Source organism: Camelina sativa, chromosome 16, assembly GCF_000633955.1.
Source record: "Camelina sativa cultivar DH55 chromosome 16, Cs, whole genome shotgun sequence".
In the NCBI taxonomy this organism is placed as follows: domain Eukaryota; kingdom Viridiplantae; phylum Streptophyta; class Magnoliopsida; order Brassicales; family Brassicaceae; genus Camelina; species Camelina sativa.
In genome coordinates this window covers 5,800,240-5,817,471 of record NC_025700.1, presented here as the reverse complement: position 1 = coordinate 5,817,471, position 17,232 = coordinate 5,800,240, and the positions used below count along the sequence as shown (strand labels likewise).

At 38.0% G+C, this 17,232-nt stretch overlaps 2 protein-coding genes across 2 annotated transcripts in view; one reads left to right on the top strand and one right to left on the bottom strand.

Annotated features, from left to right (window-relative positions):
• The window catches only part of LOC104749915 (anthranilate synthase alpha subunit 2, chloroplastic), a 4,244-nt gene extending 3,036 nt beyond the window's left edge, over nucleotides 1-1,208 (bottom strand). The window contains exons 1-4 of the mRNA XM_010471627.2: nucleotides 923-1,208; nucleotides 648-841; nucleotides 360-549; nucleotides 65-216 (exon numbers count right to left, since the gene is read on the bottom strand). Coding sequence (XP_010469929.1) covers nucleotides 65-216; nucleotides 360-549; nucleotides 648-841; nucleotides 923-1,154 — 768 coding nt within the window. The 5' untranslated portion in view covers nucleotides 1,155-1,208. The remainder of the gene's footprint in view (nucleotides 1-64; nucleotides 217-359; nucleotides 550-647; nucleotides 842-922) is intronic.
• The window catches only part of LOC104753407 (regulator of nonsense transcripts 1 homolog), a 16,797-nt gene continuing 8,083 nt past the window's right edge, over nucleotides 8,519-17,232 (top strand). Inside the window, exons 1-3 of the mRNA XM_010475666.1 lie at nucleotides 8,519-8,544; nucleotides 8,644-8,807; nucleotides 8,992-9,050. Coding sequence (XP_010473968.1) covers nucleotides 8,519-8,544; nucleotides 8,644-8,807; nucleotides 8,992-9,050 — 249 coding nt within the window. The remainder of the gene's footprint in view (nucleotides 8,545-8,643; nucleotides 8,808-8,991; nucleotides 9,051-17,232) is intronic.

Genomic DNA, 17,232 nt, shown 5'->3' with positions numbered 1-17,232 from the left:
ATAAATTCTACTATTCACAATCCGCAGGAAGATGCAAATACACTAAGAACAAACAACAATATACCTTCTCGACATGATCAAAAACGATCACATCATCATAAAGGCCCAAATGAACATCAGGAAGACTCCTATCATCCTCTGGAGCATTTGAAAAAGGAAGCTTCTTCTTCTCAACATAACGTACAGTGTCATATGAGAAGTATCCAACCCAACCACCTGGTTAACAAAGGTTAAAGACCTTCAGAGTTGAGAGTATCAAATCAAATCAACCATCCAAAAAAAAAATTAGCAATGCTAAACAAACATCATCACTCTATTTAAAGAAAGCAAACTTAGATATAACAGATTTGGTAACTCACCGCAGAAAGCTTCAGGCAATTCATCAATGCGTTGTGGTTTCCACTCATCCATGATTTTCTGAGGAACCATCATTGGATCTTCCACTTCCTCCTCAGTCCTAAGACCAGCTCCATGGTCCATCACAGTAACTACATTCCCCTTTGCCACGATTTCTATTGTGGGCTGAGCTCCAACTACACTATACCTCCCCTAAGAAAATCAAATCCTCCAAGAGTGAGTTCTTCAACCACCAAACAAAATTGCATAAAAAACTGAGAAGATCAAAAAAAAAAAAAAAAAAGGCTTACGATGTTGGAGGATTGCAAACCAGGCTCCACAGACTCAAACAAGAAGCTAGGAGCATCTCTATCGTCTTCTTTCACCAAACATCGGTAAGCAAGTATCGGAGTCAAATGATCCGAGAATACACATCGGTATAGAGGAACTAAGTTCCCCTTTTCCGATGCTTGTTTAAATTTTATAAACTGTTCCTCCGATAAATCTGCGAGGAGAAGAAGTTTAATTTCGATCGAAATAGGGAGGCGCTAATGGGGGGAGAGGGGGGGGGGAGAGAAGAGTTTACCTAACGGCGGAGTATATGAAGAAGATGAGCATTTGATACAAGGAAGACGCGAGACGTGGAGGAGTTTTGATCCACCGTCAAGGTTAAGAGAAGTAGCCGGCGGGGACTTGAGCGATAGTGGAAACCGGAGAGAAGGAAAATTTTGTGGCGGCGGAGTCCGATGGTGTGTAACGGATATGGCTTCGAAGGTGGAAAAGTCAGATTTGACGGCGGAGATTGAAACGGCCGACATCCTCGTGAGCTCGTTCAGTTTGAAGTGTTCCGATAACAGTTTCAATTTTGAAGTGTGGGACTGTGGGAGAAGAATTATACATAAGCAATGTTTCTAAACCGGACAAGACCGGCGATCGGACTGACTTAGACCGTAAACCAAAGCATATCTCGATTTGTTTGCCAAAAACCCGGTCATGGAAGGTTGAAAACACACCATTTTTCTTCATTGATTGAGATGCATGTCTATTTTTAAAAAAAATTGGAATCAGAACAAATGTAAAAAAAAAAAAAAACAAAATACCTAGAATTTGAATAATTTTATGTTTTCATAATTCAAAGCAACTAAAATAAAAATGTTAAACAAAAATGATAGAATCATAATTTTCAGTCTTAACAAAATATTCTAAGGGGGTGTATTCAAGTTAACATTTTAAGTGTTTGTGTAAAATTTACAAATCTATTGTTATTGAACTGATGATTTAAACATCTACTTTAAAATCCATTGTTATTCAAACAGTTTGTAGATTTGGATTTTAATGACTTTTAGGGAGTCTAGAGGATTTGTTTAGTTAAAAAATACAGAAATCCAAATCTCATGGTTTTAGATGAGATTTAAAAGAATTTTATAGAAAATCATATCAACTTCCCTAAAATCTATCAAAATTTCAAATTTCTTAAATCCCATCAAATTCTCCAAAATCATGGTTTCAATAATATCTATAATATTAATGGTGGAATATTATTTCTATTTAGATATTTTAAATTTTATTCAAAATTATATTGTGTTAGTTATATAGATATATATAACAAAGATTTCTCTCTAAAATGTACTTAAAATTATTTATATAGATATATATTATAACTAAAAGATCTACTAATATGTATAATAAACCTTTAGGTTAAATATAATTACTATTGTAAAAATTATTTTGATATATATATATATTTTATTATATATATATATATTATATATATATTATATATATTATATATATATATATATATTCTTTTTTTGAGGTTTTTTTTATTATATATATATTTAATAAAATATATATAATGAGTAACGATATGAAGACCACTTTTAAGGTGGAGATTTAATCAGTTTCCTAGTTTAATATGGCTACATCACTATACCAACATTAAAGTATTTTTGTTCCTAAAACACAAAAAAAAAAAAAAAAAAAAACTTAAGTTTAGACCTTTTCCAATTTTTTCAAAATTATATCATCATTGTTGTCTCCATCAATAAAGTTGTTCTAGTTAATTAGAGTTTTTAAATTTCAAAATAATTTTGGAAGGATTCCACAAAACTTAAGTTTTGAGAAGTTGTCGCATATTTCTCCCCAAAATGTTGTGTTTCTGTGATTCTCTTTCAAATGTAATGATTAAAATTAATGACCTTCATGAATACATTAATATTGTTCTTACTATACTAAAGTTATTGAATATCATAAACAATTTGATTAGATTTTATTTCTTCAATAATTTAATAAACATATTGATTTATCTTTTGCATGAGGAAAATTTGAAAGTTTCAACGGATGCTTTAAAAACATTGTTCGCAATCCATTGTTGATATAATATATGCTTATAATTATTTTTCGTGATGTCAAGTTAGATTTTTCACAATAATATAACTAATATATATATGTTGAATAATCAATTAATTATTTTCACTTACTATGTTTTTTTAGTTTCTCAAATAATCTTTGTGTACATATTTTCAACATAATTCAACAATTACATGTCAAATTTAGATTTTCACTTATAAAACTTGCATAGACATTTACGAGAGGATATTCACCAAATATAGGTTTCCAAAGTCATAAATATGTAAGATTTGAACTTGGAATATGTTATCTTTTACACCATTATGGCATTATGGCTGATTTGCATCAATTTGGACATGGTTAAGCTCGTGATGCTAGCATTAAAAAAAAAAGTATCTATCATGGGTACGGTAAGGGATATTCTAGAAGCCCATTAGCTAATCTTTTGTTTGTTGAAATTAGCACCAAAAAAAAATCAATTTCTAATATACTATTACTTTAGTGTTTTGTGTATAATAGTGTTTGAATAACTTGGTGATTTGAGTGTCGTTCTCATGGGAGTCTAAGATAGGTTATACGTTCCGCTAAGTCCCATAAGGATTACAACTTCACAAGTGTTCGTGACTTGCTAAGACTAGTCAGAAATTGTGTAAATCGAAACCTGAAGGGTAAGACCAGTTCTTTGCTGATAAGTTACCGAGATTGTTAAATATAGACAAATTATGTCATATATTTGCATTGCAAAGAAAAAACATCATTTAAAAAGTACTTCCATTAAAACACCATAACAAATACCTAAGGTTAGAGGTTTACTTTTAGCTCAGCTTGATAAAGGTTCTCATGTCACTACAAAAAAGGTTAGTTTACATCATTTAATTTATATATTTGTATCATATTTAAATGATGTTAAAATAACTTGCATCCCTTAAATAAATGATTTATATTTTGTCGATGCAAATAATTGGCATCGATTGAAATGAATATTTGTTTCAATTAGTGAAATTGATATTCATTTACGTCACTTACAAAAAATGTTGCAAGTCTTACATCATTTTATTAAATTGATATAAAATATTTTTACCAGTTATCAAAACTAATGTAAAATATTTATATCATTTTAGAAAACTACTGTTAAAATAATATAATAATAAATACTATAAAAATATTTTTTCTAAAAAATAAAATTTAATATTTATATTTTTCAATCATTTTTATAAATTTTTCATCTGATAAAAATTATTTCTACTATATTTATGATGGCCCCACAGTTAGTTTTCCCCACAAAAGATTGATCAACGTAAAATAAATATCCTACTATATTAATTGGGAAGTACAAATATGAAACTAACCTTAAAATATGTAAAAAGTTACATTCAATTGCCATTAGAAAAACTTAATTAAGCTTAGTTAATTAACTAAATAAAAATAATTAATTAAAAAATAAAAAACGCTGACAGATCAAATATAAAAAGAACAGAGAAAAATAAATATTTTCTCTCTATAATAAATTATGGACGAAAATTAATAAATATATTTTTTTAAAAATATTAACCAATCATAATTTCAAAAACTAAGATTTATATCCAAGTACACAATATAAATATTTTTAATAACTCAATTTTGAAGATTTTGTTAAGATTTCAAATTATGAGTCTCCTATAATCTTTATTTTCTTTTATTTACAAATTGTTTGGAATTTTCATATAATACTTATGGTTAGTAACATGCAGGATTTTTTCTGCATATTTTGTGAATTGAATTGTTTAAAACGAAGATATATTACTCAATTTTAAAAAAATGTGTGTTTTAATTTCCACATTGACGGGTTGGTAAAACTACATTTATATAAATAATAAATTAATAATTTTTATTTGTTCAAAATTATAATATTAAAACTACTACTTCATATTTCACAAAATAATGATGCAAATACAACAAACAAACAATATAAAACTGTAATAAAATACGGAAATATTCTAAAATAATTAGTATTCAAAAAGACTAATAAATTACAGGACAATTAAAATAAATATTATCTCAAACGAAATAACTTTAAAAATATATATATAACAATAGTTTTTATTATTTTATTAGAATTTTTTTTTAATGTTGACACGTGCTTAAAGCACAAATATCTCATTGTATATATATAAGCAAGCAGACAAGGAGATTGATGAGACATACTTGGGTTCACCCATAGGAGTGAACCTCTTCATTTACCCTCTTACAAAATAAGGAAATAAAATCTGTATACATTATTATAAAATTAAAAACTTAAACCGATGTTTTATAAACCCAAACTGATATATAATTTTGTTCTAATTGTAAAATCTAAATCCTAACCATCTCATTTGTAAACTCAAACCGACATATAATTTCGTTCTAATTGTAAAATCTAAACCCTAACCATCTCATTTGTAAACCCAAACCGACATATAATTTTGTTCTAATTGTAAAATCTAAACCCTAACCATCTCATTTGTAAACCCAAACCGACATATAATTTCTTTCTAATTGTAAAATCTAAACCTAACTATCTCATTTGTAAACCCAACCCGACATATAATTTCGTTATAATTGTAAAATTCATATCCTAACCATCTCATTTGTAAACCCAAACCGACATATAATTTCGTTCTAATTGTAAAATCTAAATCCTAACCATCTCATTTATAAACCCAAACCAACATATAATTTTGTTCTAATTGTAAAATGTAAACCCTAACCATCTCATTGGTAAACAAACCGACATATAATTTTGTTCTAATTATGAAATCTAAATCCTAACCACCGTTTTTATAAACCCAAACCGACATATAATTTCGTTTTAATTATAAAATCTAAATCATATTTTAATTTATAAATCCAAACTGATATATAAACTCGTTTAATTGTAAAATCTAAACCAAGCCAATATTTAACTTTCTTTAAATAAAAGTATACTGAATTTCTTTCCTTAATTTGTTTTACTTTTTAATTTAATTTTAATTTATTTTTTAAATAAAATATTAGATAGAACATTTTGATTGGTTGAGAGGGGAGGTTGTGAATACAAAGGTTCACCCATAGGAGTGAACTAAGTATTTTTCGAGATATATAGCTCGTTGATTCCAAGTCTCTCGAAACTTCTTTTGGCCTGTCCTTGATCGTCTACCTCTGCTGTGATATATGAAATCTCTCTCTTTGTTCTTTCAATTCAAGCAAACAAGAGTCGTGACAGATGTAGTGCGATCGAGAGCAAAGACTTCCATGTTCCATCTGATGATTTCAGTTTACATAATGATCTAATTTAATTTGCTTCAGAGGTTTGGTTGGTTTCTTTACTTGCATAGGAAGAAAATTACTCTTAAGTCACTGTTTATGTCTCTAAATAAGTTTATCAGTGTGTGTAACATCCGTGAACCGAAATCCCGGTTTGGGGAATTGCATCGGTCGATGCAGGGGGTGCATCGGTCGATGCAGGTTCAATTCTCTGCGTTTTGACTTAAGTTAAATGCTGCGTTTTGGGCAAAGGAAAGGGGTAAAACCCTTAATCGTTTCTTTTGTCTCATTATGCGATTTTGGCCGCTTTTGAGAGAAACAAAAGAGAGAAAGAGCGTTCTTGGTGTTCTTGGTGGTTTCTGGAGAGTTGAGGCTGTTCTTGTAGAGATCTGTAGCTGGGATCGTTGTAGGAGCTTCCTAGGAGCGTTGCTTTGCTTGTGTGAGGTTCAGATTCTTCTTGGCAGAGGTAAGTGCAGGACCATGGCTTATCTAAGCTAGAGAACTCTTTAATCTGCTTGTTGTGTGCTGTTAGACTTGTTAGAATGATAATTGGGACGTTAGGAAGCTTTCTTGTGGCTTGGGATCGAGTCTTGTGGTTGCAGGAACGAAGATCCGGCGAGAAGCTTTGGGGGAAAACGATGCTCGGAATTGCATCGGTCGATGCACTTTGTGCATCGGTCGATGCAAATGCGAGGACGGCGCGTAAACTTTAGGGTTTCGTGCTATGTCGAGCATGCGTCGGTCGATGCAACGAGAGCATCGGTCGATGCAAGTTAGCCTTGCATCGGTCGATGCAACCTCCATCTGGTGTCGGTCGATGCATGTTGGTATCGGTCGATGCTGAGTCCTGGTTTGTTATTTTTGATTGTTGATTGTTTATTGATGGTTAGAGATGTCTCTATTGCTTGTGTGTATAGCCCAGTAGATGGGAGGATTGCCTTACTGAGTGTTTATAAAATACTCATACAATTCAATTTGTGTTTGTGGTGCAGGTAAAGGCAAAGTGTGATCGTGGAATCAAGGCAATGAAGAGGAGGATGTTCTACTGGTTGGCTTGGTTGTCTGGCTTCTGTTAGGTTGCTAGAGTTGAGTCCTAGAATGTTGGCTTAGGATTGCTGGTTCTCTGGTTTATGCTGTTTGGATTATTAGTTTATGTTGTGGAATTAATGTTGAAATATTGGTTATTATTTATTGGTTTATTGACTGGATATTGGTATCTGTGATTTCCGTTGTTGGTTGTGTTTGTGGTTAGGTGACTAGTGGATATGGGACCACTAGTTATAGTTTATTTATTATTATTATTATTATTTTATTATTATATATATATTTTTTTTTTTAAAACGGGCCAGGTCGTTTCAGTTTGGTATCAGAGACCTTACGGTACAGGTTTGGGTTCACTAGGTTTCTGTTGTGATGTTTAGGATTGCATGTCTTGATTGATTATGTGAGTTAGTCAATTGTGTGTGGCATGGAGTCCTAGAACATCCTCTTCGAGCCTACAGTGTGATTCCACGGTGAGTTTACGTTTTTGTGTTCTGTTAATTGTGTGCTTAGCCTTCTGTTCATGGTAGTGCAGATGGTTAGAGAGGATGCTGTTGCTGGTCGTGGATGTGGACGCAGACGTGGTCATGGTAGGGGGAGAGCCCCAGTGGTTAGTGGGACCGATGAACAGAGTGTGACAGCAGAGGGTGTTGGCGAGTCGCAGAGTGTCCAGGAGGATTCCGTGAGTGTGGTCGGAGGGGGCGGTGTTGATGCTCCAATAGCCGGTGATGTTAGGGCCCCAGGTGCGGGTGTCCCAGTGGGTGGTATCCCGGGTGTCGACCTTGCGGCTTTGCTGGCACAGTTGATTGAGCGGTTGCCGCCAGTGGCACCGGCTCAGGTTCGGATAGTGCCACCAGTGGTGGCAGAGGAGCGGCAGCCAGTGGCTGCGGATGTGAGGGTCCATTCTCGTTATATCAGTATGCTGACAGAGATGGGTCGTATTCGTACCGAGCGGTTTCCGGGAGGTACAGATCCTACAGCTGCGGAGGCGTGGAGGACGAGTGTGGAACGCAACTTCCATACTCTGAGATGTCCTGAGGAGTTTTGGGTGGACATTGGGGTCCATCATTTGACTGGTGATGCACAATTGTGGTGGAGTTCTGTGGCAGCCAGGAGAGTGCAGAGGGAGATGAATTGGGCTGACTTCATCTTGGAGTTCAACCGCAAGTATTTCCCTAGAGAGGCACTGGATAGGTTGGAGGTGCAGTTCCTTCAGCTAGCTCAGGGGACTCGGTCAGTGCGAGAGCTTGACTTGGAGTTCTACCGACTTTTGAGGTATGGGGGTCGGGATATGGAGTTCTGAAGAGGCTCAGATCAGGAGGTTTCTGAGGGCCCTACATGATGAGTTGAGGGTTCACTGTAGAGGCCGGAGCTATGCTACGCGTGCGGAGCTGGTTGAGACTGCAGCAGGGATTGAGGAGGATATCCGGGCACAGTCAGTGGCGGCTAGCCCAGCAGTCCAACCTAGCAAGGCACAACATCAGGAAGGTTCTAGCAAGGGCGGCAAGCCTGCGCAGGGAACCAAGAGGAGATGGGAGGCTACACAGAGGCCGGATGGTCTGACTTGCTTCGGGTGTGGAGGCAAGGATCACAAGGTTGCTAGCTGTCCTAAGAGGAGTGCCAGACGGCAGTAGATCGTGTATGCTATCATTGTAGGGAGCCGGGGCACATCAGGTCATATTGTCCCAAGTTGCAGCCGGTAGTGGTGGCGGCGTTGCAGCAGGTGCAGCCGGGAGGGCAGCCGGTGGTACGGATTGAGCAGGCGCTATGGGTGTACACTACTGTTGAGACTGGTGGGACCAGTGCCGGAGCGATCACAGGTATAATTTCTGGTACTTTGTCCTTGTGAATTCTTAGTAAGTTTAGATTTTATGTTCCTGTGATAAAGTGTTAGGTTCTCAACACATGAGGTTTTTGTAGGGACCTTGTTGGTGGGAGGGTTTAAGTCCCATGTTATGTTTGATTCTGGAGCTTCTCATAGCTTCATTACCCCGGAGTGTGCAGAGAGTGCGGGTATGTGGGAGATCTCGGAGAGCGTACAAGAGTTGTCAGAGTTGCTGGAGGCAAGTTTCTAAGGGTCATTGGTAGAGCGAGGGGTATCGATGTTCAGATCGCGGGAGAGTCTTGGCCAGCGGATTTGCTTATCAGCCCTGTGGAGTTGTATGATGTGATTTTGGGGATGTACTGGTTGTTGAATTTGTTCATCTGCATATGGTTCATCTGGATTGTCATCAGGGTAGAGTGGAGTTTGAGCGTTCAGTAGGGAAGTTGGTTTATCAGGGGATTAGACCGACTTCGGGGAGTCTCGTGATCTCGGCCATTCAGGCTGGGAAGATGATCGAGAAGGGCCATGAGGCTTATTTGGTTACGATATCTATGCTAGAGTCAGTGGGGAAGTCTACGGTTAGCGGTATTCCGGTTGTGGAGGAGTTTGAGGATGTGTTCTAGTCATTGCAGGGATTACCACCTTCTCGGTCTGATCCTTTTACGACTGAACTGGAACCAGGGACGACGCCGTTATCCAAGGCTCCGTACAGGATGGCTCCAGCAGAGATGACAGAGCTGAAGAAGCAGTTAGAGAATTTGTTGAGAAAGGGATTCATCCGTCCTAGTGTATCACCGTGGGGAGCGCCTGTGTTATTCGTTAAGAAAAAGGATGGGAGTTTCCGCTTGTGTATCGATTACAGGGGTTGGAACCGGGTCACTGTGAAGAACAAATACCCTCTTCCGAGGATCGATGAGTTGTTGGATCAGTTGAGAGGTGCTACTTGGTTCTCCAAGATAGATCTGGCGTCGGGTTATCATCAGATCCCGATAGATGAGGCAGATGTGAGGAAGACTGCTTTCAGGATGAGGTATGGGCATTATGAGTTTGTGGTGATGCCTTTTGGGTTGACTAATGCACTAGCTACGTTTATGAGATTGATGAACAGCATTTTTCAGGAGTTTCTGGACGTGTCTGTCATCATTTTCATCGACGACATCCTGGTCTATTCTAAGAGTCCTGAGTAGCATTCAGGGCACTTGAGGGCAGTTCTGGAGAAGCTGCGTGAATAGAAGTTGTTTGTTAAGCTGAGCAAGTGTAGTTTCTGGCAGTGTGAGATGGGTTTTCTTGGTCATATTGTGTATGCAAATGGGGTTTCTATAGATCCGGAGAAGATTCAGGCTATCAGGGATTGGCCTAGACCATAGAATGCAACGGAGATCAGGAGTTTTCTCGGGTTGGCAGGGTATTACAGGAGATTCGTGCAGGGGTTTGCGAGCAGAGCACGTCCTATGACTAAGTTGAGAGGGAAGGATGTTCCTTTTTCTGGTCACAGGAGTGCGAGGAGGGCTTTGCAAGCCTGAAGTAGATGTTGACTATTGCTCCGGTGTTGGCTTTGCCTGAGCAAGGAGAACTCTATGTGGTGTATACAGATGCATCCAGACTTGGTTTGGGTTGTGTGTTGATGCAGAATGGGAAGGTGATTGCCTATGCTTCGCGGCAGTTGCGGAAGCATGAGGACAACTATCCTACTCATGACTTGGAGATGGGTGCTGTAGTTTTTGCCCTGAAGATTTGGAGATCTTATCTTTATGGTGCAAAGGTACAGGTGTTTACAGATCATAAGAGCCTGAAATATATATTCACTCAGCTCGAGCTGAACTTGAGGCAGAGGCGGTGGATGGAGCTGGTGGCGGATTATGATCTGGAGATAGCCTACCATCCTGGTAAGGCTAACTTGGTTGCAGACGCCTTGAGTCGGAAGCGGGTGGCTTTGGCTCAGGATCAGGATGTGGATTCTCTGGTAGGAGAGATCAGTGCGTTGAACTTGTGTACGGTTTCTCGGGAACCGTTGGGTTTGGTTGCAGTTGATAGAGCAGATTTGTTGAGCAAAGTGCGGTTGGCTCAGGAGTCGGATTTGGGGCTGGTGAATGCCTCAAAGGATGTTGACTCAGAGTATCAGGTTTCGGCTAATGGTACTATTATGGTGCATGGGCGGATCTGTGTGCCCAAGGATGAGGAGTTGAGGCAGGAGATTCTGAGAGAGGCTCATGCTAGCATGTTCTCTATTCATCCATGAGCGACTAAGATGTACCGAGATCTCAAGAGGTACTATCACTGGGTCAGGATGAAGAAGGACGTGGCTAGTTGGGTTGCGAGGTGCGATGTGTGTCAGCTAGTGAAGGCTGAGCATCAGGTACCTGGTGGTTTGCTGAAGAATCTTACCATTCCAGAGTGGAAGTGGGATATGATTACTATGACTTCGTGGTGGGTTGCCAGTGTCCAGGACGTTTGATGCGATTTGGGTCATTGTGGACCGGTTGACTAAGTCGACACATTTTCTGGCCATTAAGAAGACTGATGGAGTAGTGGTCTTGGCTAAGAAGTATGTGAAGGAGATAGTCAGATTGCATGGGGTGCCAGCGAGTATAGTGTTTGATAGAGATTCCAAGTTCACTTCGGTGTTCTGGAGGGCATTTCAGGCAGAGATGGGCACTAAGATGCATATGAGTACAGCCTATCATCCCCAGACAGATGGACAGTCAGAGAGGACGATCCAGACGTTGGAGGTTTTGCTGAGGATGTGTGTGCTGTATTGGGGTGGCCATTGGGTAGATCTCTTGATCTTGGTAGAGTTTGCTTATAACAACAATTACCAGGCGAGTATTGGCATGGCTCCTTATGAGGCTTTGTATGGGAGGCCGTGTCGTACACTGTTATGCTGGACTCAGGTGGGGGAGAGGAGCATGTACGGGGCAGATTTTGTTCAGGAGACTTCGGAGAAGATCCGGGTTCTCAAGCTGAACATGAAGGAAGCTAAGGATCGACAGAGGAGTTATGCCGATAGGAGAAGGAGAGATCTTGAGTTTCAAGTTGGAGATAGAGTGTACCTCAAGATGGCCATGTTGCGGGGTCCGAACAGGTCATTGACTGAGACTAAGTTGAGTCCGAGGTATATGGGTCCGTTCAGAGTGATTGAGCGAGTTGGACCCGTGGCATATAGACTGGAATTACCTGAGGTGATGCGTGCTTTCCATAAGGTTTTCCATGTGTCTATGTTGCAGAAGTGTCTCCGCGAGGATGATCAGTTGTTGGCTAAGATTCCTGAGGATCTTCAGCCTAACATGACTTTGGAGGCGAGACCAGTGAGGGTTCTCGGGAGGAGGATCAAGGAACTTCGGAAGAAGAAGATTCCTTTGATGAGAGTCCTTTGGGACTGTGATGGTGTTGAGGAGCAGACTTGGGAGCCTGAGGCGAGGATGAAGGCAAGGTTTAAGAAGTGGTATGAGAAGCAAGCCGCGACTTGAGCTTGCCTAGCCTGGTCCCATCTGTAGTCCGTGGATGGAGCGGGAATGGAGTATTCCAGCCCATCTCTCTTGTTTACTTTGTCGCTTGGGGTGGTTGGTTGTGCGACTAAGTAACAAGATGAGGTGGTGTTTGGGGTATGAAGTTTCCGCGAGGCAGTGTGTTGGAGGAAAGTTTCCTGTTTTGGAAGTTTCTATAAGTGGAAAGTTTCCAGAAGTGGTAAGTGCTAAAAATGGAAAGTTTTATGTGAGTTAGAATTTGTCCATTTTTGTGGTGGAGAGCCTTGATGGGGGGCTTGTGTGGCCCTTGTGGCGGACTATCAAGTCGTTGCGCCGTGTGTGGCGGTCTTGTGAGTTTTTGTGTGGCCTTTGTGGCGGGCTGTTTAGCCGTTGTGTGGCCTTTGTGGCAGACTGTTTAGCCATTGTATGATTTTTGTGGCGGGCTGTTTAGCCATTGTGTGGCCTTAGTGGCGGGCTGTTTAACCGTTGTGTGGCCTTTGTGGCGGGTTGTTTAGCCAGAGTGTGGCCTTTGTAGCGGGCTGTTTAGCCAGAGTGCCTGTTGAGGCGGTCATTCGGGACGAGTGGCCTTGGTGGCGGTCCTTTTTAGGACATTTTTTTGGCCTTGGTGGCGGTCCTTTTTAGGACATTTGTTTGGCCTTGGTGGCGGTCCTGTTTAGGACATTTGTTTGGCCTTGGTGGCGGTCCTGTTTAGGACACTTGTTTGGTCTTTATGGCGGCCCTTTTTGGGCAGAGAGATGATCCTTGTGTGGTCATGAGGTANTGGTGGAGAGCCTTGATGGGGGGCTTGTGTGGCCCTTGTGGCGGACTATCAAGTCGTTGCGCCGTGTGTGGCGGTCTTGTGAGTTTTTGTGTGGCCTTTGTGGCGGGCTGTTTAGCCGTTGTGTGGCCTTTGTGGCAGACTGTTTAGCCATTGTATGATTTTTGTGGCGGGCTGTTTAGCCATTGTGTGGCCTTAGTGGCGGGCTGTTTAACCGTTGTGTGGCCTTTGTGGCGGGTTGTTTAGCCAGAGTGTGGCCTTTGTAGCGGGCTGTTTAGCCAGAGTGCCTGTTGAGGCGGTCATTCGGGACGAGTGGCCTTGGTGGCGGTCCTTTTTAGGACATTTTTTTGGNGGGAGTATGGCTGGTATATCGATGTCGGATGACGATCCGAGGGCGCGCTGTAGGATGGCAACCCGAGAGACGAGTATTGGACTCCCTTATATATACATTATGGCATGCGGGCTTAGGCCCGATGAGGAGCCAATATTATGGCATGCAGACTTCGGTCTGATGAGGAGCCAATAAAAAATCAAGGTTTAGGCCTGTGAGTAAAAAGGAGAGTCCAAAAGTCGAGAGCAAATAATGCCTGGAGCGTGAGTCTATCGCCTAGAGGTGACCTTCTGTAGATCGGTCGGAGAAGTGCGGGCCGTGGAGACGGTAGCACGAGAGTCTTTGGCTGAGTGTTGTTCGAGATTCGAGGACGAATCTAAATTGGTGGGGGAGAATTGTAATATCCGTGAACCAAAATCCCAGTTTGGGGATTGCATCGGTCGATGCAGGGGGTGCATCGGTCGATGCAGGTTCAATTCTCTGCGTTTTGATTTAAGTTAAATGCTGCGTTTAGGGCAAAGGAAAGGGGTAAAACCCTTAATCGTTTCTTTTGTCTCATTATCCGATTTTGGCCGCTTTTGAGAGAAACAAAAGAGAGAAAGAGCGTTCTTGGTGTTCTTGGTGGTTTCTGGAGAGTTGAGGCTGTTCTTGTAGAGATCTGTAGCTGGGATTTTTGTAGGAGCTTCCTAGGAGCGTTGTTTTGCTTGTGTGAGGTTCAGATTCTTCTTGGCAAAGGTAAGTGCAGGACCATGGCTTATCTAAGCTAGAGAACTCTTTAATCTGCTTGTTGTGTGCTGTTAGACTTGTTAGAATGATAATTGGGACGTTAGGAAGCATTCTTGTGGCTTGGGATCGAGTCTTGTGGTTGCAGGAACGAAGATCCGTCGAGAAGCTTTGGGGGAAAACGATGCTAGGCATTGCATCGGTCGATGCACTTTGTGCGTCGGTCGATGCAAATGCGAGGACGGCGCGTAAACTTTAGGGTTTCGTGCTATGTCGAGCATGCGTCGGTCGATGCAACGAGAGTATCGGTCGATGCAAGTTAGCCCTGCATCGGTCGATGCAGATCTTGCATCAGTCGATGCAACCTCCATCTGGTGTCGGTTGATGCATGTTGGTTTCGGTCGATGCTGAGTACTGGTTTGTTATTGTTGATTGTTGATTGTTTATTGATGGTTAGAGATGTCTCTATTGCTTGTGTGTATTGCCCAGTAGATGGGAGGATTGCATTACTGAGTGTTTATAAAATACTCATGCATTGCAATTTGTGTTTGTGGTGCAGGTAAAGGCAAAGTGTGATCGTTGAATCAAGACAATGAAGAGGAGGATGTTCTAGTGGTTGGCTTGGTTGTCTGGCTTCTGTTAGGTTGCTAGAGTTGAGTCCTAGAATGTTGGCTTAGGATTGCTGGTTCTCTGGTTTATGCTGTTTGGATTATTAGTTTATGTTGTGGAATTAATGTTGAAATATTGGTTATTATTTATTGGTTTATTGACAAGATATTGGTATCTGTGATTTCCGTTGTTGGTTGTGTTTGTGGTTAGGTGGCTAGTGGATATGGGACCACTAGTTGTAGTTTATTTATTATTATTATTATTTTATTATTATATATTTTTTTTTAAAAAAAACGGGTCAGGTCGTTTCAGTGTGCATGTGTGCTATGCTGTTAAACACTCCTTCATGTTTAGTATCAGTTTGCTAGTTATATATATATATATATATATAATTAAGTCCTGCATATTGTCATATTGTATCGAAGAATATATTCATATTAGAACATAACATACATTTATCCAATTACTTTTTTTTTCTTGAAATATATGTATTGCTAACATATTATTATATAAGTGGGAGTTATTGGTTTAAGATTTAAATATAGTTTTAAACCTTAGTTTTCAAAATTAGTAATTCATATAATCGTGACACGTGTCAAGTATATCGATAATATTTTGATATTTGTGAAAAAAATATTTAATAATTATAACAAAATAAAAAAATCCTAAAAATAAAAAGATTACAATTAATATTTTTGAAAAGTATATAAAAACAAAAGTGATCTATTACATCACTAATTCTAATAAGAAAGTTATCTATTAAATTATTAATTTCAATAGGAAAATATATGCAATTAATAAGGAAAATATTTGTAATTTAAATGCAATTAATAAGGAAAATATTTGAAATTAAATTGCAATTATTATTTATCATAATCATATAGTAAAAAAAAGTTTTGACAGAAAAGTGATTAAGTATTAAAAAAATTAATGTGTTAAAATTAGTGATTAACATAATATAAGAAAAATAAGAAATTAATGTAATTTCTTTAAGTTTTTCAATCAGTGAATGATTTGATAACTTATTTAATATTATGTTATTATATAAACCTTGGCTTTCAAAGTTAGTAACTTCGTGTTTTTAAAATTAATGATTGTCATGTGTTATACAAAAACTTTGTTTTAACATATTTGTAAGTTATAAGAAATTAAAATTTTAAACAAGAAGATTCAGTTGGAGGTCTTCTTGTTTATAAACCCAAACCGACATATAATTTTGTTCTAATTATAAAATCTAAACCCTAACCATCTCATTGTTCAACAAACCGACATACACTTTTGTTCTAATTATGAAATCTAAATCCTCACCACCGTATTTATAAACCCAAACCGACATATAATTTTGTTTTAATTATAAAATCTAAATCCTATTTTAATTTATAAACCCAAACCGATATATAAACTCGTTTAATTGTAAAATCTAAACCAAGCCAATATTTAACTTTCTTTAAATAAAAGTATAGAGAATTTCTTTCCTTAATTGTTTTACTTTTTAATTTAATTTTAATTTATTTTTTAAATAAAATATTAGATACAACATTTTGATTGGTTGAGAGGGGAGGCTGTGAATACAAAGGTTCACCCATAGGAGTGAACTAAGTATTTTTCGAGATATATAGCTCGTTGATTCCAAGTCTCTCGAAACTTCTTTTGGCATGTCCTTGATAATCTACCTCTGCTTTGATACATGAAATCTCTCTCTTTTTTCTTTTAATTTAAGCAAACAAGAGTCGTGACAGATGTAGTGCGATTGAGAGCAAAGACTTCCATGTTCCGTCTGATGATTTCAGTTTACATAATGAGCGATCTACTTTAATTTGCTTCAGAGGTTTGGTTGGTTTCTTTACTTGCATCGGAAGAAAATTACTCTTAAGTAACTGTTTATGTCTCTAAATAAGTTTATCAGTGTGCATGTGTGCTATGCTGTTAAGCACTCCTTCATGTTTTGTATCAGTTTGCTAGTTATATATATAATTAAGTCCTGCATATTGCCATATTGTATCGAAGAATATATTCATATTAGAACATAACATACATTTATCCAACTACTTTTTTTTTTCTTGAAATATATGTATTGCTAACATATTATTATATAAGTGGGGGTTATTGGTTTAAGATTTAAATATAGTTTTAAACCTTAGTTTTCAAAATTAGTAATTCATATAATCGTGACACGTGTCAAGTATATCGATAATATTTTGATATTTGTGAAAAAATATTTAATAATTATAACAAAATTAAAAAAATCCTAAAAATAAAAAGATTACAATTAATATTTTTGAACAGTATATAAAAACAAAAGTGATCTATTACATCACTAATTCTAATAGGAAAGTTATCTATTAAATTATTAATTTCAATAGGAAAATATGTGCAATTAATAAGGAAAATGTTTGGAATTTAGATGCAATTAATAAGGAAAATATTTGAAATTAAATTGCAATTATTATTTATCATACTCATATAGTAAAAAAAGTTTTGACAGAAAAGTGATTAAGTATTAAAAAAATTAATG